Raw genomic sequence first — 23,797 nt, forward strand, 5'->3', positions numbered from 1 at the left:
CCGCCTCGGCTTATACTCGAGTCAGTGAAAAATTTGCCCGAAATGGAGGAGAAAAAGGGGCGGGGCCATGCCGCTGGGTGACACTCGTGAATGGCCCAGTGCCCCTGTGAGTTTCCCCTCCCTCCGTGTCAGTTTGCCACGCAGCGCGCACCGCACCATCCCCCCTCCTCACGTTCTAATGTAATGCAGGGCTGTCTTACGATTCCCCTTCCTCCCCCTCCTGCCGCTCTGCAACGATGTCCCACCTCCTCCTTGTTATGGCAAGCAGCCACATAGCGATGTCCCACCTCCTCTGGTACAGTGATCCAATGATAGGAATCACTGTGCCGTGTGTCATAGGAGGCGGGACATCGCTCCCGCGGCTGCACGGGACATCATCATCACAGCGGGACATCAGCATCATGAGGTGAGTGAAGTATTTCATTGAATACACCGCTAGTTTACTGTTTTTCTTTGAAATAAATATTCAAAACATTATTGGTATCTATTTTTATTTTTGAAATTTACCGGTAGCTGCTGCATTTCCCACCCTAGGCTTATACTCGAGTCAATAACTTTTCCAGTTTTTTGTGGTAAAATTAGGTGCCTCGGCTTATATTCGGGTCGGCCTATACTCGAGTATATACGGTAATTCTGTATTATGCCCAATAATTATGCATATATTTTCCCAAAGCCAAAACCTCACTTTTACTTTCTTAAATACTCTGAGGTTTATTAATATTTTGCATTGAGCAAGAGCACTGAAGTTGTTCAATAATGAAATTAATCCCCCCCAAATACAACTTGCCTAATAATTGTGAACACAGTGTAATTGCTCCTGTAGAGCAGATAATGACCCCAAATCAATGTGGAACGAGAAAAGGGTTATCTACAGCAGAGATTCCAAGATTTCAACTTGTGGATAAAATCAAGGCACAGGGGAGACATGCTTTGACTTTATTAGAAAAATGTGTATTTATACAAAGCTCTGTATTGCACCCTTTATATAATAGCCGCCCCAACAGACTGAAACCCAGCCTGATAAGCTCCACATAGGCTTAAGTGATACACATCCTGGTTCCTGTGCAGGATTTGCATTAGTTATGCTACAAATTACAACATTCAGTAGAAAAATTCTTGGTCTTCTTTATTGTCTCCCATATAAATGCGACCAATCTTGCCACAGGGACTTAAAAAACAAAGCATGTACACTTTTTGCGTCATTCTATAAAAAAACAGACATTATCAAAATGGTACCGAAAACCATTCTATTTCTCGGTCAGTGATGCCCCAATCGACTGATGCCTCTTCATGCAAACGGCCAGCAGCGGCAGAGCTCGGCTGGGGAGCTCCTTTCAGGCAACAGCGAGAGAAGCGGGTGAGAATGAAGGGCGCAGGCATGGGAGCACAGCTGCTTCTTGGCCCTGTTCAGCCATGGCTGAAGGTTTCTTCCCCCCAGCCAGGGGGTCAGGAGCAGGAGCAGCATGCCAAGGGTTGCAAGAGCTGGCCCAGAGGAAGGAAGGAAGGAAGGAGAGTCGGGGGACAATGCTAGCCTGGGGTCAAAGCAGCAGTGGCAAAGACAGAGGCAAGGCAAGCAAACGGGGGCTCCCTGGGCAGTGGGCAGGCAGGGCGGGCCTCTCTCTGTCCATCACACCCTGCACCCCCCAGGGGCAGCCTAGATGCTTCAGATGTCCATGCAGTCATTGTCCTCCTCCTCCTCTTCCGAGTCGCTCTCCAGAGAAGACTCTTGGCTGGAGGTCTCCACTACCTCTAGGGCAGGCTGGCAGAGGCTCTCCTTCTTCACGTTGGCTGCTGACTGGGCTGAAAGAATCGCAGACTGTTCCGGAAGAAGAAATGGAGGGGGTCAGTTATTAGTCCAATCCTCCCCCCATCAGAAACAGGCCCTTTGACCCACAGAGGACATCCAGAGCCCACCTGGTGGGATTAGCCCCAGGCACTCAGCAGGAATGGGAGCTCTTCTGTATGGTGGGGTGGGTGGGTGGGAAAACCAGTTGTCACCCCATGATTTGGAAGGAGGAGACCGTTCTCTGCCACTTCCCGCTCCACCACCCTTTCATTGGGGGAACCCCCTCCCCCAATGACGTAATGCACCTTGAGCTTCTGCTTGGTCTCTTCCGAGATGCTGCCCTTTGGGGACAGGAGGGTGGGTGTTGGTGGAGTGACGGTGATCTCAGGCGGGAATTTGGAGACGGATGAAGGGATGAAGAGCTTTGGCACGCTAGGCAAGGTGCGGGACTTCACTCGGCTGCTGCTAGCTTTGCTGATCTGCCTCCCCAGGGAATGCCCGTCTGCTGTGAGTTCTGTCTTGGAACTGGATGCTAAGACACCCCCCAGTAGAAACAGAAATGAGCCCCATGGCCTTTGAAGGGACAGTGGAGGGGCACATTGGAGTGACTGGCCGCTCTTGAATCTGCAAAGTATTCTCGAGGGCTTTTTCAGCCTCCTTTAGAGGCCTGGAGGGCAGAGTGCAAAAATGGGGGTATCCAGTAGATCCTTCCCACACCCCAAATGGAATTGAGCAAGAGTCAAAGCTTTCCTCACCTGGACCCCACATCTGTCCTGCTGACTCCAGCTCCACCTTCCAGGGTGGTAGACCGGAAGAGGGATTGATGGTAGCCATTTTCATCTGCTGGCAGCGGAGGGATTCTTGCTGCAATCCCGCCAGGAGTGGCTCCGATCTGCTCGCCTCTTCTTTGTCTATGCAGAGAGAGACCCAGCAGGGTAAAGGTTACTCTTGCAGGTGTAAACTGCCCCTCCACTGGAAACCCCCGAGAAGGGATTTCTCCAGGCTCATTGGAAGCTCTCAGGGAACATTCCTTTTTTTTATTTTTTGGTAAAGATTTTTTTTATTTTCAAAACAAACATAGAAATCCTCCTATTTTACATACTCTAGAAAGTGTATCACCTGGTTACAAAAGGCTTTTGTGCATCTCTTCCACCGTCATCAAATATAATTCATATTAATTCAAATATCTTAACTCAAATATTTATTATATTACCATCATCATACCTCCACTTTTATTTGACTATAGTTATTTAAACGTCGTTCATCCTAAAATATACCAAGATTTAATACATAACCACATGCTGGCATTTCATTTACTTATTTATAAAATCCTCCATTAACATTAAATCCTCATATCCTGTTTTAGCTAAACATCCATAATATTTAATACCAAAATTTTCTAATCCTCCATGTATATAATTTATTATCATTATCCTTTCTTTATTTAACTACATCCTATATCATAACATTTCCCCCCTATTAGTTAAAACTTAACTGTGTCTAATTTTGTTCTTTTTTATTATTATCGTTATTAATAATCTTTATATATAGTCCAAAAATATTTCTAACCTTTTCTCAGGGAACATTCCTGAATCTGACCTTTCTGCAGATCAAGCGTGTGTGTTGACCATTAGCACAGCAGTTAGGCTACTGGGTTACTGGAGTGAACTGGTTTCTGTTGCTATGCAAGTCAAGGGAAGTGGGTCTGTATTCAGGCCACCACGTATGGGGGGATTTCAGCATTTCATGCCCGAAGGTTGTACAGCCCGAAAGCTGTAACCTTTTCTCTGTCCTGGGAGATGAGGGGACACTACTTGTCTGCATTCACATACCACAGGTAAAGCATCCCAAGAGAATTGGAAACCAGTCATGCCCATGAAGGTGGTAGAGCAGAACGAGGTGCCAACGGGTGGGAAGGGAAATCCCATAGCCATTCTTGGAAGTTCTGCTGAAACCCTTTTTTTACTTGGATCCGCAGTGGTTAAATGCAGCATTGCAGGCTACTTCAGCTGACTGCAGTTCTGCAGTTCGGCTGTTCAAATCTCACCAACTCAGGGTTGACTCAGCCTTCCATCCTTCCGAGGTGGGTAAAATGAGGACCCGGATTGTTGGGGGCAATATGCTGACTCTGTAAACCGCTTAGAGAGGGCTGAAAGCCCTATGAAGTGGTATATAAGTCTAACTGCTATTGCTATTGCTAAATGGAGGAACCCAATATCCTGCTCTAAGCAGTTCTCTTCACAAGAACTCCAGAAATCAGCCTTGCATGTGATCATCAGCCTCAGAGACAGAATCACAGATGCATAACAGAAAAGAGACATCATACCTTCCAATACTTTTCTGCTTTATTGGGGAAACATCAGGCAGGCAACAGAACTCAGCCCCAGCAGCCCATTCCCCTCCTACTGCCAACCGCTCTTTCCTTGTTGCCATGGCTGATAGCAGAGAACAGCAATCATCTGCTGGTGCCTCCCACTGGCCTATTCCCTCTAATTCTTCAATTCCTCCTAAAAGGAATCTGGCAGATGGCAAATTTCTCCACGCCTCAGGCTTACCGTCTCCTGGTTTCAGGTTCAAGACCTTCTCATCCAAGAACCAGGTCGCACAATCCATCTTTTTATTCAATCTTCAATTCAGAATACAGCTGGAAGGTACCTTAGTGGTCTTCTAGTCCAATCCCCTGTTCAAGCAGGAGACCCTATACCATTTCAAACAAGTAACTGTCTAATCCCTAAAAGCTTCAGTGATTAACCGTTCCACTGGTTAATTCTTCTCTCTGTTAAGAAGTTTCTCCTTAGTTCTAGGTTGGTTCTCTCCTAGATTAGTTTCCATCCATTGTTTCTTGCCTTCTGGTGCTTTAGAAAATAAATTGACCATCTCTTCTTTGTGGCAGTCCCTTAAATACTGGAATACTGCTATCATGTCATCCCTCGTCTTTCTTTTCTCTAGACTAGCCAAACCCAAATCCTGCAACCGTTCTTCAGGTTTTAGTCTCCAGGCCTTTAATAATTTTAGTTGCTCTTCTCTGCATTCAACATCTTTTTATGCTTCACTGAAAGTGTTTTAAAGGAGGTTTTAAACCTCTCAACACTGGAGGTTTTTAAGAAGAGATTGGACAACCATTTGTCTGAAATGGTATTAGATCTCCTGCTTCAGAAAGGGGTTGAACTAGGCCTCCAAAGTCTCTTCCATTTCTCTCTCCTGGGAGATGAGGGGACGCTATTTGTCTGCATTCACATACCACAGGTAAAGCATTATTATTATTATTCTGTTAAAGGAAGCAAGAAGTGAAGGAACCACACATCAGAAGTCCTGGGTCCTGCTTCATCAGCCACTGAGCCTTCCCAGCAATCAAGGGAGGGTGAGTCAGCTGCCAGTGACGGACCTCTCTGTGTCATTCAGATCAAATGAAGACTTTGAAATCACTTGATTTTTTTTAACAGGTTGTAGGTTCTTCTCAGGACAGGGCACAGGGCACCAGAAAGCAGCAGGAACTGAAGGGTCAGTGCTTTGGAAGCAGCACTCCTTTCAAAGAGGCTTTGATTGGGGGCCCGGGGGGAGGGGGGAAGAGAAAGCAAAGAAAAGGAATGTGGATCTTCTGAGAGCCTGCATGAAGAAGGTGTGTGTGTGAGTGTGTATGAGTGTGTGTGTGTGTGTGTGTGTGTGAGAGAGAGAGAGAGAGAGAGAGAGAGAGAGAGAAGGAGGGAGGAAGAAAGATGTATTCTCCAGGTACTACTGTGTTTCTGAACCAGTTTCTTGTCCCCACTTGCCAGGGAAAGAGGCTCTCCACCCCTGGGACCCATCAGCCCTTCCAGGCCAGCTTTTTAAAAAACCCAGAAGAGCAATTTATGATCTTAAGCCTTCCTCCTACATAGATTTATTGCTGTGCTTGGAATTAAGCTGGGTTTTAGTATATCCAGTGCAAAGGGATGCTTTGACTACTTCAAACAAGTCAATTCTGAAAAGGAAGTCCCATGGCTGCCTAAAGCAGCTGCCACCAACCACAGGAAGAGACTGTGCAAGGAGGCCACCGACCAAGCAGTCAAGAAGCACGTCTTTACAAAAGAAAAACTCACCAGGCTTGAGACTGGATGTAGGAGGCATCTCCTTGATGTTCTCCACCCCTGCCGGCTCCTGTGGTGGCGCAAGGAGACCACCAGTGGAGGAAGAAGAGGAGGAGGAGGGTGAAGCTGCTTTGGGCTTGCTCTGCTGGTCTGCCAGTCTGGGCAGAGCTTCTGCAACCGAGGAGGTGGCATCCGCAGCAGTCCCCATGGGGGGCGTCAAAGACTTAGGGGCAGCAGCAAAGAAGTTGTCCCTACTATCTCTGGGGTGCTTTGGGGTGGCTGGAGCATCTCCAACTGACTAGAAAAGAGAGAAAAAGGAAAGGTAGGACAGGAGGTGGGTGGGAGTTCGTAACTGCATGCAGGGCCCAACTCCACCCCATTGGCAAATTCTACTGAGTGCATTTCTTAACTGTGTCCCCCCTCTCCCCCCCCCGCTGCACTCTTGACCCTAAAGGCCTCTATGGGTTAAGCTAGAGAAGCTTTCAAAATCCAGGCACAGAGCTTGCCTTTTCCTAAACAATGTATTTTGGGAGATGTGACTATGACCCGAAATCCCTCCAGAAAGAAATGCAACAAAAAAAGAGAGTAGCTTTCTTGGGGAAGAGACATGTCAGGACCAGGGTATCCTGAGCCACAGAATCAGTCCGAAAGGGCCACCTTCCATGGAGCGTGGCCAGGACACTTCCCAGAGCTAACCCCATAGCCACCTCTCTCCCTGACACTTTCGGAGCACCAATAAAAATATTCTGGAAAAGCAAAAAAGAGAATTAATGAATGGGCTACATATTCAGATTAGAAAGAAAGTAAAATATCTAGGGATTCAATTAACAGCAAGATGTGTAATGCTAAAGGAAGATAATTATCATAGGTTGGTACAACAAATTAAGGTAGATTTGGAAAAATTGAAAACTTGCAACCATCGTTAATAGGAGAGTAGCTACAGTCAAGATAAATATACTAACAAGGCTATTATATTTATTTCAAACAATTCCAATAAGGTTGGGGAAAAATACTTTGAAGACCTGAATAAACTAATTATAAAATATATCCGGCAAGGGGAAAAAAGCAAGAATTAAGTTAAAACTGTTACAGGATGCAAGAAAGAGAGGAGGCTTTGGACTATCATTGGGAACTGTACTACCAGGGAGCGGTGTTAATGTGGATGAAAGAATGGATTGTATTGAAAAATACAAGATTATTGACGCTGGAAGGACATGACTTGCAATTGAGTTGGCATGCCTTTTTATGGTAAGGGAAAAATAAAATACACGGGTACTTTCAAAGACATTATATAAGAAATACTTTACTGTTTATTTGGAAGAAAGTTAGAAAACAACATTATTTAAAGATACCAATCTGACTAATGATGGAAGTGTTAACACATCCAAATATTATGAATAGGGAAAACATTGTGAGATATAAAGGTATACTGACTGAAAAAGGGGAGTTTAAAACTAAACTAGAAATCTAATCTAGAAAAACAAGGGATCAATATGGATTGGTATACACAATTGCAAATACAATCTAGGTATGACAAAGATGCCAAATCATATAGTTTTTATACGGAATTGAGAGAATTAGATATTAACAGGAATAGAAGAGAGGGTGATAAAAAAACCTGTATAGCTACCTACTGAGTATTAAATTAGAAGACGAACAAGTGAACGAAACAATGATAGCTTGGGCTAAAAACTTTGGTTATATGATAGAACTGTAATGGCAAACCTGTGGCATGCGGAGCCATGAGGCATTGCCCTATGTCAGCTCCAGCATGCATGCACGCGCTGGCCAGCTGATTTTCAGCCCTCCGTAGGGAGTGGGGAAGCCGTTTTCACACTCCCCAGGCTTCAGGAAAGTCTTCTAAAGTGTGTGGATGGCAAAAAACGTGCCCAACGGACACAAACTTCTGGTAGACCCGATAGGCCATTTTTTTATCTTCCCCAGGCTTTAGGAGGCTTTCCTGAAACCTGTGGAGGGTGAAAAACAGCCCAATGGGCTCATTGGAAGTTCAGAAACGAACTTCCAGTAGGCCCAATAGGCTTGTTTTTCGCCTTCCCCAGGCTTCAGAGCCTTTCCTAGAGCCTGGGAAGGGCCAAAATTGGACCTACTGGGCCCACCGGAAGTCAGAAAACGGACTGTTGCGGGCCTCCCGAGGGCCTGGGGGATGGTGTTTTCACCCTCCCCAGGCTTCAAGAAAGCCACTTGTGCATACGCAGGTGGGTACAATGCAGGAGGGGGGCATTTAATTACGGGTGTGGGCACGCACACATGTGCTTCTGACACCCAAGGGGAAAAAGGTTCACCGTCACCGCGATAGAACTAGCTAAATGGCAGCAACTATGGGACAGAAATTATAAATTAACAATGTCAACTGCATATAAAGAGGATTTGTATAAGATGTTTTGTTGATAGCACTGGCCTCTGGCAAGACTGGCGAAGATGTTTAAAGATAAATCAGCTAAATGTTGGAAATGCCATCAGCTACCAGGTTCGTACTATCATATGTGGTGGACCTGCGCAGAAGCAAAAAAATATTGGGACTAAAATACATACGTGTCTGGAAAAAATGACTTAAAACCTGAAATATTTTTGCTGAGGATTTTACCAGAAAATTATAGTAAAGAAAATGTATATTTGATTATTCATGTTATAACAGCAGCTAGGATTGTATCTGCACAAAATTGGAAAAGTGAAGAGATCCTTACAGAAGAGAATGTAATTAGGAAAATATTTGAATGTGCAAAAATTAACAAAATAAAAGGCAGATATAATATGCTTACAGGAAACACATTAAAAAACAAGATATAAAATACCTGGAATGTCCTAAATTAGGAAAATTATATGCAGCATCAGCAGAAAGGAGAAAAGGGATAGCGATATATGTTAAAGATGGGATAAAGACAAATTTAATTTATGCAGACCCAAAGAGAAGAATATTAATGATAGAGATATGGATAAATCAAAAATCAATACTACTGGTAGCAATATACGCCCCAAACGAAAATCAGAAGGACTTTTATAAAAAAATTACATGAAAAAATTAGAGAAATTGGAGTGAGGAATATCTGCATAATAGGAGATTATAATGCTACTATGGTAGACAGTAAAAAAGATTACGTAAGTGACAAAAAACTAAAAAGAAAAAAAAGTATTACCAACAACTTGTTTTGAGATGATGGAGAAGCTAAACTTGATAGATATTTGGAGAAAAATGGAACCAGAAAAAAAAACAATTTAGTTTTTATTCCAATCCATACCAATCATGGTCACGGATTGATATGGCATGGATGAATGGGGAAATTGGGGTAGAAATACATACAACTGAAATATTACCAAATACTTGGGCGGATCACAACCCCATTAAAATAATCTGGAAAGAGGAAAAAAAAAAACTAGACGAAGATGGATGTTAAATTTGCAAATGTTAAAAGAAAAAGAATTTATTCAAAAATGTAGAAACGAATTGGAGTTATTCCTTAAGGAAAACACAAAAGAACAGCCATCTATACAAAATTTATGGGACACCATGAAAGCTTATTCCCGTGGAATTATTATAGCATATTCAGCAAAAAGAAACAAAGAAAAATGGGCACAACAGAAGATATTAGAGGAGGAAATAAAAAATTTAGAAACAGAATTACAAAATAAGCCACAAAGTGACAAAATTAGAAAGGATTGGATGTTAGCAAAACATAAATTAAATATAATAGACCAGGGAGAAATGATAAAGGGCCTAAAACTAACAAAACAAAACTTCTTTGAGGAAGCAAATAAACCGGGGAGGTGGCTGTCATAGAGATTGAGAAAAGAAAGAGAAAAAAGATTAATATATCAACTTCAAGAGGAAACTGGTGAATTACAACATACAATGGAAGGGAAGAAAAAGATTGCATACAAGTACTTTGAGAATCTGTATAAAGGGGAACAAGTAGATGGAAAACAAATAAAAGAATATCTAAATGGAGAAGAAACCCCATCAATAACAGAAGATATGAAAGAAATGTTGTCAAAAATATATGAAACTAGAATTGAAACAGGCGATTCAGAAACAGAAAAATAATATGACACCAGGCCCAGATGGATTCCCAGCAGAATGGTACAAAATAATAGATGAATTAAACAAATTGATAGAACCCTTGATGTTGGAGATGTATAATGAGGCACTGATGAAAGCAAAAATACCGGATTCATGGAGGGAAGCACATATTACATTAATATTTAAAGAAGGTGCAGATAAAAAACAGATTCAAAACTATAGGCCAATCTCGTTGTTAAATGCCGACTATAAAATATTCCCAATAATAATAGCGGAGAGATTGAAAAAACTATTAAATGACTATAAACATCCAGACCAAAATGGATTTCTCCCAACAAGACAAATCAGGAATAACACTAGAATAATAGCAAATATTTTAGAATACTATGAGGCGCATCCAGAGAAACAAGTGGCACTTGTCCTTCTGGATGCACAGAAGGCATTTGACAATTTAAATTGGGAATTCATGACACAACAAATTAAGAATATGAAATTAGGGGACCAATTTGAAAGATTAATAAAAAACTATATACTCCACCCAAAGGGCAAATATATTATTAAATGGGGAAAGTACAGAGACCTTTAAAATAATGAAAGGAGTAAGGCAGGATGGCCCACTATCACTTCTACTCTTTATTCTGACGCTTGAAAGTCTTTTAATAAGAATTAGACAAAATTTGGAGATAAGAGGAACTAAAATTAAAAAAAGAGGAGTATAAAATCCAGGCCTTTGCAGATGATTTGGTATTCATTATAGAAGACCCGCTAGAAACAGGAAATAGCTTAATGCGAGAATTGACCGTTGTCTTACCTGAACGGTCCTTCTATGGGTGCTGCGAAGGGAATCCAATCATGGGTTAACTTAGCCCTCTAGCCTTGAGACTGAGTATGCAAATTTCAAAGTCACGCCTCCTCTGACTGGACTTCCGTTTCCATTCAGTTCTCGTACGAAGTCCACCGAAGGAACAATATGTCAATTGTCAATCAAGCCGCAGGCCATCCGGCACTACCTAGTCGAGTCCAGTCAGAAATAAGAAAGTCACAGAGTCACGATCAAAATGGAGCCCTGACCAGCCGAAACTGCGGGCGGGTTTGGATTCCCTTCGCAGCACCCATAGAAGGACCGTTCAGGTAAGACAACGGTCATTCTCCTGTGTGCTGCTCCGGGAATCCAATCATGGGATATGCCAAAGCAATTAAGTCCCAGGGCGGGAGCTAGGCTGGTCAGGCTCCTCCGCAGACGGAAGGACCCTTTGCAACACTCTCCGCCCAAAGGACGCCTCAGCCGAGGCAAAGACATCAACCTTGTAGTGGCGAATAAAAGGTGAGGGCGACGCCCAGGTGGCCGCCCTGCAAATCTCTTCTACAGATGCTTGCGTCGCCCAGGCCGCTGTGGTGGCCGCACTCCTGGTGGAATGAGGAGTGATCCGCCTTGGAACTGGTCTGGAGTGGGTGTCATACGCCAACGCAATGCAAGCTTTCAACCATCGGCCGATGGTGTGGGAGGACACCTTCTGTCCCATTGAAGACGGCTGGAAGGAGACGAACAGAGCCTCTGATCGTCGGAACGACGCAGTGCGTTTCACATAGCGACGAAGAGCCCTGCGAACATCCAGATGGTGCCACTGGCGTTCCTGCGGATGAGACGGGTGAGGACAAAAGTCCGGCAGGACAAGTTCCTGAGTCCTGTGAAACAACGAGTTTATCTTTGGAAGAAAGGTCGGATCCAAACGAAGCACCACCTTGTTCGGGTGGAAGATGCAAAGATCCGCACGAACAGAAAGGGCTGCTAGCTCTGACACCCTCCTGGCCGATGTTATGGCCACCAGAAAAGCCGTCTTGAGCGTCAATAATCGGAGGCTGATGGAATGGAGAGGTTCAAAGGGGGTAGCTGTTAGGGCCCTGAGAACCAAGGTCAAATCCCACGTGGGATAACGGTGTACCGTCGGCGGTCGTAAGTTGGAAGCACCCTTAAGGAAGGTCCGAACCCGTGAGTGCTGAGATAAGGAGCGGCCTTGGCCACCCCCGACCACCGTCAACAAGGCTGTGACCTGACGGCGAAGCGTGTTTGGCGCCAACCCTTTGTTGAGGCCGGACTGCAAGAAATCCAGAACTTGGGGCACCGAGGCCTTGATGGGATCGACCCCGGTGCGCCGGCACCACCGACAGAAGGCCTGCCAGGTAGCCTCGTAAATACGGGTAGTTGACGGGCGACGGGCCGCTTGAATGGTAGAAATGACTTCATCCGAATAGTGAAGGGCCGCTAGCATCGCCCGCTCACGTGCCACACGGCTAACTGCAACAGCTGAGGGCTCGGGTGCAGGAGAGCCCCTTGGTTGAGCTGAATCCGGTCGTCCGGAATCCTCCAAGGACGCGAAACGGACAGATGGACGAGGTCTGCGTACCAGGGACGTCTGGGCCACATCGGAGCGACCAGCAGTACTTCCGCCTGTTCCGCCAAGATCTTCTGAATGACCGACGGAAGGATCGGGAGAGGAGGAAAGGCATAAAGAAGGCCGGCCGGCCACCGACTGCGTAGAGCGTCTACTCCCTCCGCCCCTGGAGTCTGGTATCGGGAGTAAAACCGGGGAAGCTGCACGTTGTGCGGGTGAGCAAACAGATCCACCTCGGGTAGGCCGAAGCGGCGAGAGAGTTCCTGGAAGAGAATGGGGTGGAGCTGCCACTCCCCCTGATCCACAGTCGCTCTGCTCAGCCAGTCCGCCTGAGTGTTGGCTTCGCCTGAGATGTGCTCCGCCCGAATCGATGAGAGTCTGGGCTCCGCCCAATGGAACAACCTTTCCGCTTCCAGCATCAGAGCTCTGGACTGTGTTCCCCCTTGGCGGTTGATGTGGGCCTTGGAGGCCACATTGTCGGTCAAAATTAACACATGGCAATGAGATACAATGTCCCGAAACTCCAGGAGAGCTAGACGGATGGCCCGCAACTCCAGCCAGTTTATGCTGTTCGTCAGCTCCTGATCTGACCAGCGACCTTGGGCCACTCTGTCCAGGGCATGGGCCCCCCATCCAAATAAACTGGCGTCCGTTTTAACTTGAACGCGGTCTGGCTCCTTGAATGGACATCCCCGGAGGAGCCTGGACGACATCCACCAATGCAGGGACCACCTGGCCTTGCCCGGAAGCTGCACCTTGATGCGGGAATGACTGGTATGCGCTCTCTGGAAGGGCAGCAGAAACCACTGGAGAGGGCGCGCATGGAACCTGGCCCAGGGCACCACGCCGATGCAGGAGATCATCTTTCCTAGCAGTTTGGACAGCGACAGCAGTGGTACTCGCCGTTGAGATAGCACATGATGCGCCAGATGGTATATGCTCTGCCTCCTTTCCGGGGACAGGAAAACCTCGCACGACATCGAGTTGATGGTGGTTCCCAGATGAAGGAGGGACGTGGTTGGACGCAGATGGCTCTTGGGCAGGTTGAGGACAAACCCATGGTTTCGCAATGAGTCCATCGTGACCTGTAGGTCTCGGAGAGCCTGATCTCGAGAAGGCGACAACACCAACACGTCGTCTAAATAACAATTGATGCGTATTGGAATTGAGCGAAGGGAAGCTGCCAACACTGCCAGAAGTTTGGTGAACGTGCGCGGGGCCGAGGAGAGGCCGAATGGCAAGGCCCGGTATTGATAATGGCGGCCGTTGAAGTGAAACCGCAGGAACTTCCGATGTGCCGGATGAATGGGCACATAGCAATAGCAATAGCAGTAGACTTATATACCGCTTCATAGGCCTTTCAGGCCTCTCTAAGCGGTTTACAGAGAGTCAGCATATTGCCCCCAACAATCTGGGTCCTCATTTTACCCACCTCGGAAGGATGGAAGGCTGAGTCAACCCTGAGCCGGTGAGATTTGAACCGCTGACCTGCTGATCTAGCAGTAGCCTGCAGTGCTGCATTTAACCACTGCGCCACCTTGGCTCATATGGAGGTACGCTTCTTTGATGTCTATAGAAGTCATCATGTCGCCTTGGTGGATGGAAGCCAATATGCTCTTTAGAGACTGCATTTTGAATTTTTGGTATTTGATATGCTGATTGAGCTGTTTCAAATCTAGGATTGCCCTCCATCCCCCGGAGTTCTTTGGTACCAGGAACAAGATGGAATAAAACCCTAGGCCTTCCTGCCCCTTGGGTACTTGTTCTATGGCCCTGATGGTGAGAAGATGGAATATCTCGGCGTCCATAAGGCGCCGTTTCGACGGGCACCTGGGCACAGGGCACCTGATGAACCTCCTCGGGGGGATGGATAGAAATTCTAGAGTGAGACCCAAGCTCACCACTTGAAGGGCCCAGGCGTCTGATGTGAGCTCCGCCCATTGGTGGGCGAAGGCCAAGAGACGTCCTCCTATGGCCCCTACCTCCTGCGAGTCAGCGGTATCTACGAAAGGAACGGTTGCCCGCTCCTCGGGAGGACCGTCTACTCTGCGCCTGACCCTGCTGGCGCCCCCTGTCTCTGGCCCCAGCTTGGTATTGGCCACGGTCCTGTGCCTGGGAGAACCCCCTGGTGTAGTTGGGGACATAGGGGGCGGAAGTAAACCCCGAGTCCCCAGACCGAAAGGGCTGCCGCCTACTATAAGGCTGTGGCCTTCTAAGTACACAGGCGCTGGTGGAGGGAAGCACCTTGCGTTTGTCCCGAGTCTCAATGAGAATGGGATCCAGCACTGCACCAAACAAGGCCCCGCCCTTGAAGGGCGTGGATGCTAGGCGCCACTTAGATTTGACATCAGCTTGCCAGTGGCGGAGCCAGAGCAAGCGGCGAGAGGCCACATTGGAAACCACGGCTCGGGATGCAAATTTTGTCGCGCTAAGGGTGGCATCTGCAGAATACTCTAAGGCCGCTATCAGCTTGGTGACATCCTGATGGAGGCGCAATTCCTCCGGGTCCAGCCTTTCCTGTAGTTGTCTCAGCCAAACTAAGGAAGTCCTATTAAAGAAGGAAGCTGCAGTAGCGGAACGCAAGGCCCACGCCGCTGCCTGATGAGTTTTACGAATGACCGATTCAGCCTTGCGGTCCTCGGCCTTCAATCCTTCTGAAATTTCAGAAGGAATTAACGCCGGTGAAGCAAGAGCAGCAATGGGAGCATCCACCGTGGGAAACTGGAGGAGTGCCTCCAACTCAGGGGAAGATGTGTAAAGTTGCCTATCTCCGGACCCTGGAGGCTTAACTGCGGTCGGCTCATCCCACTGCTTCTGGATTAAATCAAGAAAAAGCTTGGGAGATGGGATAACATCCTGCAAGGCCACCTGCTCAGCAAAGAGCCGCTCGGTGGCATCCAGGCCCACAGCAGCACTTTCTCCAGAAACCGCCTCCCCCATGTGGGCGGTAGTCTTGGCCTTATACAGCAGAGACTTGAAAAGAGTGTGCCTGAAGAGCCCAGGGGCAGTAGGCTGATCCATAGGTAGGCCCTCATCACCAGAAAAATCCCTATCCGGGATTTCACCTTCCTCCACTAAAGGAGATTGTGCACTAAACACAGAGGGGAAAGGGGAAAGAGGATCCGTTTGCAGGATGGAAGAATCCCCTTGCAGTGCCTGAGGAGCTAGGCCCGAGTAGGCCAGAGTAGGCCTGGAGGCCTGGGATCTACGCATTAATTCCGCATCCACCCCTCTGGAAATAGCCTCTGAGATCATGCTGTAAAAATCAGCAGGAAGGCCCAAATCCTGGCTCTCCAGAGGCCTGAGGCCTGCAGCTGTGGGGGTGAATGTGGCAGAAGGCCCAGCGCGTGGAGGCGAACGAAGAGAAGCCCCACTAGCCTCAGAAATAATTGGGGGAGATTGAGGCCCGAAAACCCCTACCTCAGGAAGAGGGGCCTGGGGAAGCTCAATATCAGGGGACCAACCCTGCTCAACGACTCGCACCGGAGAAACAGGCTGCTGAATCAGAACCGGAGGGGAACAAATGGGAGCCCCAGATGCCTTGGGGGGAGCCTTGGCCTTATCTTTGCGCTTGTGCGACTTATCCCGAACAGTAGATGAGGCTCGAGGCCTGCTACTGGAAGCCCTGGTCGTGGCCTTGCTAGGCCCAGGGTTATCCCCCCCTTCGCCAGGGGAACGGGGCTCAGAAACTGGCCCGACAGTACCTTGCACTACCGATTGATCAGCCATAGTATGAATTTGAAAGAGCTCAATCAGCGAAACAAAGGAATGCAATTGCAAAGCACTCGCCAAGAACGCCACGTGGAAGCAGAGACAAGGAGAGAAGCGACCTCCTTCCTGAGTCAGCAACCTCGAGTGAGGGAAAAGGGAGGGGCGAAAGCAGCGCGCAGACTCAAGCACGCGAATAATTCTGCCTTCTCATCCCCAGACATTATCACGCATGCGTGAAATTGCTTCCAAATAAGGCAGCCGGCATCAAAGGCGTGAAATTTAAAAGAAACGGCAGGGAGAAATCCCAAACAGCCGATCCATGCAATCCTCCGGCAGCCGCTCCAGCGAGGGCAGAAGGGAGGGAGGCAGGGGGGAGGAGAGGAACAGCCCCGATAAGCCACAGCTTCGGATCTGACCGCGCCCGTAGGCGGGTGCTATCCGGTATGGGAAGGCGGCGCTGGAGAGACTCAGCTTCCCTGCGCGCCGAACTCAAAGGGAGGACAGGCGGAGAAGCTGTTTGGGAACGGCAAGATCGCCCCACGCTCCAGCTGCAGTAATCCGATATCCCTGCAAAGGGAGTAGTGAGAGAGGAATCGGCTGGCAGAAAACTGCCGCTTTACCTCCAACCAGCAAGAAATCCACAATGAAAAAACCAAGGAAATCCAGTATTAATCCTGAGAAATTATCAATTAGTCAAGAGAGAATTGAAATAGGTCTCGTAGGCTTGGACTGAGTAAGAGAAACTGAATGGAAATGGAAGTCCAGTCAGAGGAGGCGTGACTTTGAAATTTGCATACTCAGTCTCAAGGCTAGCGGGCTAAGTTAACCCATGATTGGATTCCCGGAGCAGCACACAGGAGAATAGGAAAATATGGAGATGTAGCAGGGTTAAAGATTAATAGAGAAAAGACTAAAATGATAACTAAAAATTTAAAGAACAAAATAAAGAATTAGAAAGACTAATAGAACTGCAAGTGACAAAGAAAGTTAAATATCTTGGAATATGGCTAACTGCAAAGTGCTCAACTATAAAAGAAAATAATTATACAAAATTAGTGCAACAAATTAAAAAAGATCTAAAATTATAGAGGAAACTACAACTATCATTATTAGGGAAAATAGCAGCGATAAAAATGAATGTACTACCGAGACTATTATACTCATTTCAAACAATCCCCATAAAATTAGGATTTTTTTTTTACTGAATTGAATAAGATTATATTAAAATTCATATGGCAAGGGAAAAAATCCAGGATAAGGTTGAAAGCTCTACAGGATGACAGAAGTAGAGGTGGTATGGGACTCCCTGACTGGGAGCTTTATTACAAAGCAGCAGTACTAACATGGATCAGGGATTGGATAAATTTAAAAAATAAAAGAATACCAACATTAGAGGGCCACAATTTGCAGATTGGATGGCATTTTTTCCTATGGGAAGAGGGTAGAAAGAAACAAAAATACTTTCACAGACACTATATTAGAGATGCACTGATGCAGGTCTGGAATAAAATTAGAGAAAAACATTACATGAAAATACCGACATAGCTTTCCACTATGGAAGCCATGACACATCCCAATACACTAGATCTATCGAAAATGGTTAGATATAGTGAAATTTTAGATAGTCAAGGGAATTTGAAAAGAAATCAAGAATTAAAGGAGCAAAATATAAATATAGATTGGTGGCCATATCTCCAACTACAATCAAGATATAAAAAAGATGTTAAAGTATATGGAATATACACAGAATTACAACAAATAAATAAAATTTAATTGGCCCGGAAAATAAATTCATAATGAAAATTTACAAATATTTATTAGAAGTAACATTAGAAGCAGAAAAAGTTAAAGTTTGCATGATAGCGTAGGCCAAAAACTTTGGTTACAACATAGATCTAATGGATTGGGAAAGAATTTGGAACACAAATTATAAACTAACATGATCAGCAGCACTTAAAGAAAATATGTACAAAATGTTTTATCATTGGCATTTACCACCAACAAGATTGGCTAAAATATACCCAAACATGAATCCAACCTGCTGGAAGTGTAAAAAAGTACAAGGGACTTTTTATCACATATGGTGGACCTGCCCAGAAACACAAAAATATTGGACAAAAATTTGGAAATGGGTGCATGAAATTACAGGAGAAGAGATAAAATACAAACCAGAAAACTTTCTGCTGGGAATAATCAAAGAATACAAAGAATACAAAGAAAATTAAGTACATATTAAGTACATGCTAACCACAGCTAGAATAGCATTTGCCCAATGCTGGAAACAAAATAATACTCCCTTGGATGAATTAGTGATACAAAAAACTTTGGATTGTGCAGAGATAAGACAAATTAACACTGAAATTAAAAGATAAAGAAGAGTTGGAATATTATGAAATTTGGAACAATTGGTACAAATGGCTGCAAAACAAGAATAAAATTAATTAAGCCGAAAAATAATATATATATAAATATTTAGAACTGTGTGTAAAGGTTGTAAATATAGAAGCGAAATATTATATACATATACAGTATGATGACATAATAATGTTGATGTAATGACTGTAAGGTGTTGTAGAAGGGAAAAAATAAAAAAAATCTAAACAAAAGAATGTGCAGAAATGACACTGGTATCAAAGAGACAAACCGATTATTATACAATTTGGGAATCTTTTAACCGATGGTTAGAGAATAGATATAAGAATTAATACTAAAATAAGTTATCTAAAGTATAGAAAATGTATTAATAGTAAATATAACTAATAGATTTAAATAAATTACAATGGGATTGTTATAATATTAGATACTTAAGGTATAGGGAAGTTAAGCTAAAATGAGATTAAATTATGAATAAGATTGTATATTTGAATGTTGGCACAAAATATGTATACCCAAATGACACACTGGTTAATGGAAAATTGATTGTTTATATAAAAATAAAGTAAAATAAATATTCCATTGTTTTTCTCAGGAAAGCCTTGAGGAAGTGGTGAGGAAAAGCGGCTTCTTTCAAGAGCCAGCTGCTCTGAGGGTGCTTTAGAAATAAGAAACCTACATAAAGAAATAAAGGACAGAGAAACACATAACCTGGCCTTAGACTGAGGCCAGGGACAAGACAAGACCTAATCAGAATTTCTACATTTCTGTCCCCCAGGCTGAAGCAGAGGCAGCCGCACAGCCAGTCCAAAAGTCCAACAAACTTACTTTGTTCTCCACCAAAACACCCCAAATACGGAGTCATGGACCATGCAAATAAGCAGCTGTTCAATGCATGGAGCTATTTGTAGACTGGATGCTCTGCATCTTTTGCTGGACCCCCCTGGAGAGCGTTCAGGGCTCATGCGCTGCCCTGCCTCTGGCCGCATCACAGCAGAGCAAGCCAACTGTGGCGTAAAGGGCCGATCTGAAGCGCAGCAAAGCCACTCCAAGGGCTGGCAGGACCAGGCACGGCTCTTCACTGGTCTCCCGGCAGCCGCCACAGAGTAGCTCTCACACTGGCTCTCCCACAGAGGCCAGCCAGGCACTTACCTGTTTTTGGGCAGAAGCGCCAATGTGCACTTGGCAAAATTTGACGGCCTGTTCTAGAGCTGCCGCTTCATCAACCTGCGGACAGAAATCACATTAGGGAGCCAAAGTAGTCAGAAGATGCTTCCTAAAAGACATTCAGCCAGCCCAGTCTGGGAAGGCCCTGCTCGAGATTACCCCAAAACAAGTCTCAACCCCCCCCCCCCTTAATGAAGCTCTGTCCTAAGAGGGGCTCGGCAGGTTACCTGGGGGGCAGGGGGCTTCTATTGACAGAAAGAACGGGCTTGCCTCTGAGACAATCCCTCTGGGAACAGACAGTCCTTTTCATTGCTGGCTATGTTGCTTCCTTTTTGAAATTATTTTTGTTTCAGTTTGGACAGTGCTTGCTCATTTTATTTAAGGATGATTTGGGTCATTTATTTTTAAATATAAGTTTTTGCGAAGCACCCTGGGGTGAAATTAGTAAGAATTTGCAGGGTGGGCCTCTGCTGCTTCTCTTAGTCAATGGGTGAGGTTTCCCTTTTCTCACCCATCCCTGAATGCCAAGAGGGAAACAAGCCCAGCTATGGGTGCCATTGCAAACCAGCACCATATCAGCCTTTTACTCACTTGCTTAATGAGCATGTAAGTCTCAGACATGATCTTCTCAATTTTGCCTAAATCATAGGTCATGACCTTCTGCCCTTGCTGCCACACGCGGTAGGCATCCAGAAGGAGGGTCTTCCCAGACTCCGTGTCCCCGGCCAGCTTCCTCTTCCGGCTGGGCTTCTGGCTGGTCTCCTCTGTGGGGCCGGCCTGGCCTTGGGCCTTTCCTGCCTCCAGCTGCTGGTGCTTGGAGCTGATGCTTAAGTCCTCCAGAGACAGTTCTGCCGTGGTCCGGCTCTCGGGGGCTTTGTCCTTGCAGACCTTGCCAGAGGGCACTTGGGCTGGCTCAGGATAAAGAAAGGAGGCCTCCATTTTTTCAGGGTCAGCAGCAAAGTGGTCGCACTCCATGGGCTCGGCAGGGCCTGACGGAGACACCTCTTTTGGGATTTTTTCCGGCTTGCCCTCGTCTGGCTCCATGGCAGTGAGAGGCTGGTCCTGGCCCTCTTCTTGGGAGACATCCTCAGTGCCATAAGATGCTCCCTCCCCACCAGACAAGGCTGCCTTTGGGGGCAGGGTTTCCTGACCATCATCCACACTTGCCTTCTGAAAGACATCAGTAGTCATTCTTCTCTCCAAAATGTCACAGCCCTGGTTGCTTTGATCTTCGGATACCTTCAAGGCAAACAGAGTTAGCTGGTTGAATTTCCATGAATGAGAGTCTGCAATGCGGGTGGCATGGGAAGACTTACCTCGGTGAGCTCATGCAACATGTCCTCTAGCACCATCACGGTGAGAACAAAGGCCCGCTGGGCAAGAACCTGGCGATCTGCATCCCGCAAGTATTTCCTGTAGTAGGGAAAGGAGGAGCCGTACAGGTTAGATGCAAAAACTGCTCATTTCAAGGAGATCCAAGCCTCCCGCCACACACCACACCCGCCACACACCACACTGCACCATCATGTTCTCCCAGGCCCACCTTACAGTGACTCAGATTCAGTCGTGGGTGGCGTAAAACATCCCATAATTGTATCTCCAGTGAGACTTTCTATCCTTACCCACAGACCCACTTATGGGGTTGCCTGGCTGAAGTTAAAACCACACGACTCTAAATGGCAACAGAGCCTGGAGGTCTAAAAGCTTCCAGGAGGAAGCTTGAAGGAACAATTTCTGGCCTCTTATCATCCAAAGAACAAGGACGACCAATGGAGGATCGTTTGTGTTCCTCTTTCTGGAACTGGCAATGTCAGAATTTCATGATGAAACTTTGCCCTGACTACACGACATGATCCCTTGACAGGGCTCCATTTCTATATATATATAAAAATCTTTATGCTATCAACTTGCAAAGGCTGCTAACACACACTTTCCTCTGCTTGATCCAACTGCCCACTTTTTCCCCAAAGAAAGTTTCAGTCCAGCCAGTGTCATTTATTCAAAATTCTTTTGACAACTTGGAGAAAGTGCCAGTAGCGTCAATGAGCAACTCCGGAAGTTCTCCAGCTGGACAGACGTGGGGATGTGTGGGCGTTCAAGAGCCTCACCTGAACCCTGTCTGACAAACCATCTCCGAGATCCTTTTTGGATCAGAACCCCATCCAGAGGGGGTGGGGGGGCAAAGAAGGGGCAGCGTCTCATCAGACTCTGGGGGAGGCAACAGGTCCCTCGCAGGTCGGAGATTTGCCCTCTGAATTGGAGTAAGGGCGGCAGCATGGAAACATGGCTGCACAAGAAGCTGACTTCCAGCCAAAGCAACTGAGGGTGAGGAAGAGATGAAAGACCGGTAAGAAAATTCATCTAACCCACAGCCATAAATCAAAACTTGGAAATGCAAATAATCTTGAGAGCATAAATAATATTGGATTTTTGTAAAAAAAAAAAGGAAAGAAAGAAAGAAAGAAAGAAAGAAAGAAAGAAAGAAAAGGAAAATGGAGAGTTGAAACACTACCCCCCCAAAAAAAGCCATTTGTTTGAAACAATTCAGACAGAAAGGAAGAAAACAGAGAAGTGACAAACCCACTCAAATACTAACTCTAAATTTGGTTTTCGACTTGAAAAGATTGTGTTTTTAAAGGAGTCTAAGAGCGTCAAGTTTTGCTTCGTCCGAATGTCTTTTAACTAACATGATCTTAAGCAACCCCAATTAATGAGGGATGGAATGCAACAAGGGAGAAAGAACAAGAAAAAAGCACTATCTCCTCCTCACTGACAACTGATAACCTAATCTTGCTTGTGTGGGAAATTCTAACCAACCACCATAAATCAGAACTTGGAAAAGCAGGAGGCGAAGAAGCATACCCGAGTTTTGGCTGTATGCAAGCTTATTCCAATTAATATATTTTGAGCAGCTATAACCAATCAGAGGTGAAAAGTAGCAGGGAAAAAAATAACAAAATCAAGAACTGGGAAATACATAATGAAAAGCTGGGAATTTGAAGAACTATGTGAAATTATAAAAAATATGCATAAATCATCAAAATCAAACGTAAATAGAATTCTGAACCCAGAGAAGTAGGTATTTAAACAAGAAGGCAAAGAAAAAGGGGGGAAAGATAATGAAGGGGTAGAAACGGTGGGAAATAAAAAGCAGACAAACAACTCCATTGGGCTTGGCAGTGGTATAGGGAAAATTGTAAAAGGGGGATGTGTCCCAACAAAAGGGAATAAAAAGCAGACAAAATATGTTTAGGAGGTTGACAGTGGCATAAGGAAAATTGAAGTAGGATGTTATGCCCCAACAAAGACAAATATAAAAGATGGCTTGGGGAAAATTGAAGAGTATGGACGTGTCAAAACAAAGAAAAGGGAGAAGGCAAGAACAGAGAAGTGGGACAAAAGACTTACTAGGAAAAAATCAGACAATTAGAAATTCCTATATGGAGAAATATAAAGCTGAGATATGTGGTTTATTCCTAAACTGTTTGAATATGATAATGGAAAGATAATTAAATAAAGGTTAAAATATATGGAATATGGACAAATATGCAACTGTAATGCGGAGATTGTAAAGCAGAGGTCTGTGACTCACTTTTATACATAATTAAACTGAGTTGCTAATTGATGGAATATGACAATAGGAGGACAATTAAGCATGGGTTAAAATATAAGAAACAGGGTCATATATAGAACTTTTAAGATGATGAACAAAGTGAGATGTGTACCGCTTGTTATTCTATATAGTAGATTAAGGGAATTATAATGAACATTGAACAGTTAGGATTGCCATTTATAGACAATTAAGGGTAACCTAATCCAAGATATGAAATAATTGGAAAGGGAACATGAAATATACTTACAATGGGAAACTATTGAGATTTAAAGACAGAATCACAAATTGGGGGCGTGTAAGGATGTATAATGATGAGAATAGCTGGGAATTGTAACCAGGTCTACATCGCGACCAAAATTAGACTGGTGTGTGTGTGTGTGTGTGTGTGTGTGTGTGTGTGTGTGTGTTTGTTTGTTTAAAAGCACAATGACTATATATGTATACTTTTTTGTTCTATTTTTTTTTAAAAGGAGAAAGATATATGTTAAAATTAAATATATATATTGAAAAGGAATTATAAATACCATCAACATAAAATGAAGCTTGCTCAGAAGCTGAAATACATCAAGTAAATCAGATGAAGAGTGGGAAATAGAGGAGAGAGAGGGAAGAAGAGAGGGATAGGAGAGAGGGCAGTGGGGGGGAGAGGAGAGA

General features: G+C 45.2%; 1 protein-coding gene across 8 annotated transcripts in view; it reads right to left on the minus strand.

The window, feature by feature from the left end:
- Positions 1-917: 917 nt before the first annotated feature.
- CABIN1 (calcineurin binding protein 1) overlaps positions 918-23,797 on the minus strand; it is a 157,961-nt gene continuing 135,081 nt past the window's right edge. For all 8 annotated transcript variants that reach the window (XM_032229942.1, XM_032229939.1, XM_032229937.1 and 5 more), the window contains 7 exons: positions 20,847-20,943; positions 20,122-20,769; positions 19,516-19,590; positions 5,863-6,148; positions 2,542-2,697; positions 2,092-2,318; positions 918-1,816 (listed from right to left, as the gene is read on the minus strand). In XM_032229942.1, the coding sequence (XP_032085833.1) occupies positions 1,664-1,816; positions 2,092-2,318; positions 2,542-2,697; positions 5,863-6,148; positions 19,516-19,590; positions 20,122-20,769; positions 20,847-20,943 (1,642 nt within the window). In that variant the 3' untranslated portion in view covers positions 918-1,663. The remainder of the gene's footprint in view (positions 1,817-2,091; positions 2,319-2,541; positions 2,698-5,862; positions 6,149-19,515; positions 19,591-20,121; positions 20,770-20,846; positions 20,944-23,797) is intronic.

The sequence above is a fragment of the Thamnophis elegans genome, chromosome 13, assembly GCF_009769535.1.
Source record: "Thamnophis elegans isolate rThaEle1 chromosome 13, rThaEle1.pri, whole genome shotgun sequence".
NCBI classification, from domain to species: Eukaryota; Metazoa; Chordata; class Lepidosauria; order Squamata; family Colubridae; genus Thamnophis; species Thamnophis elegans.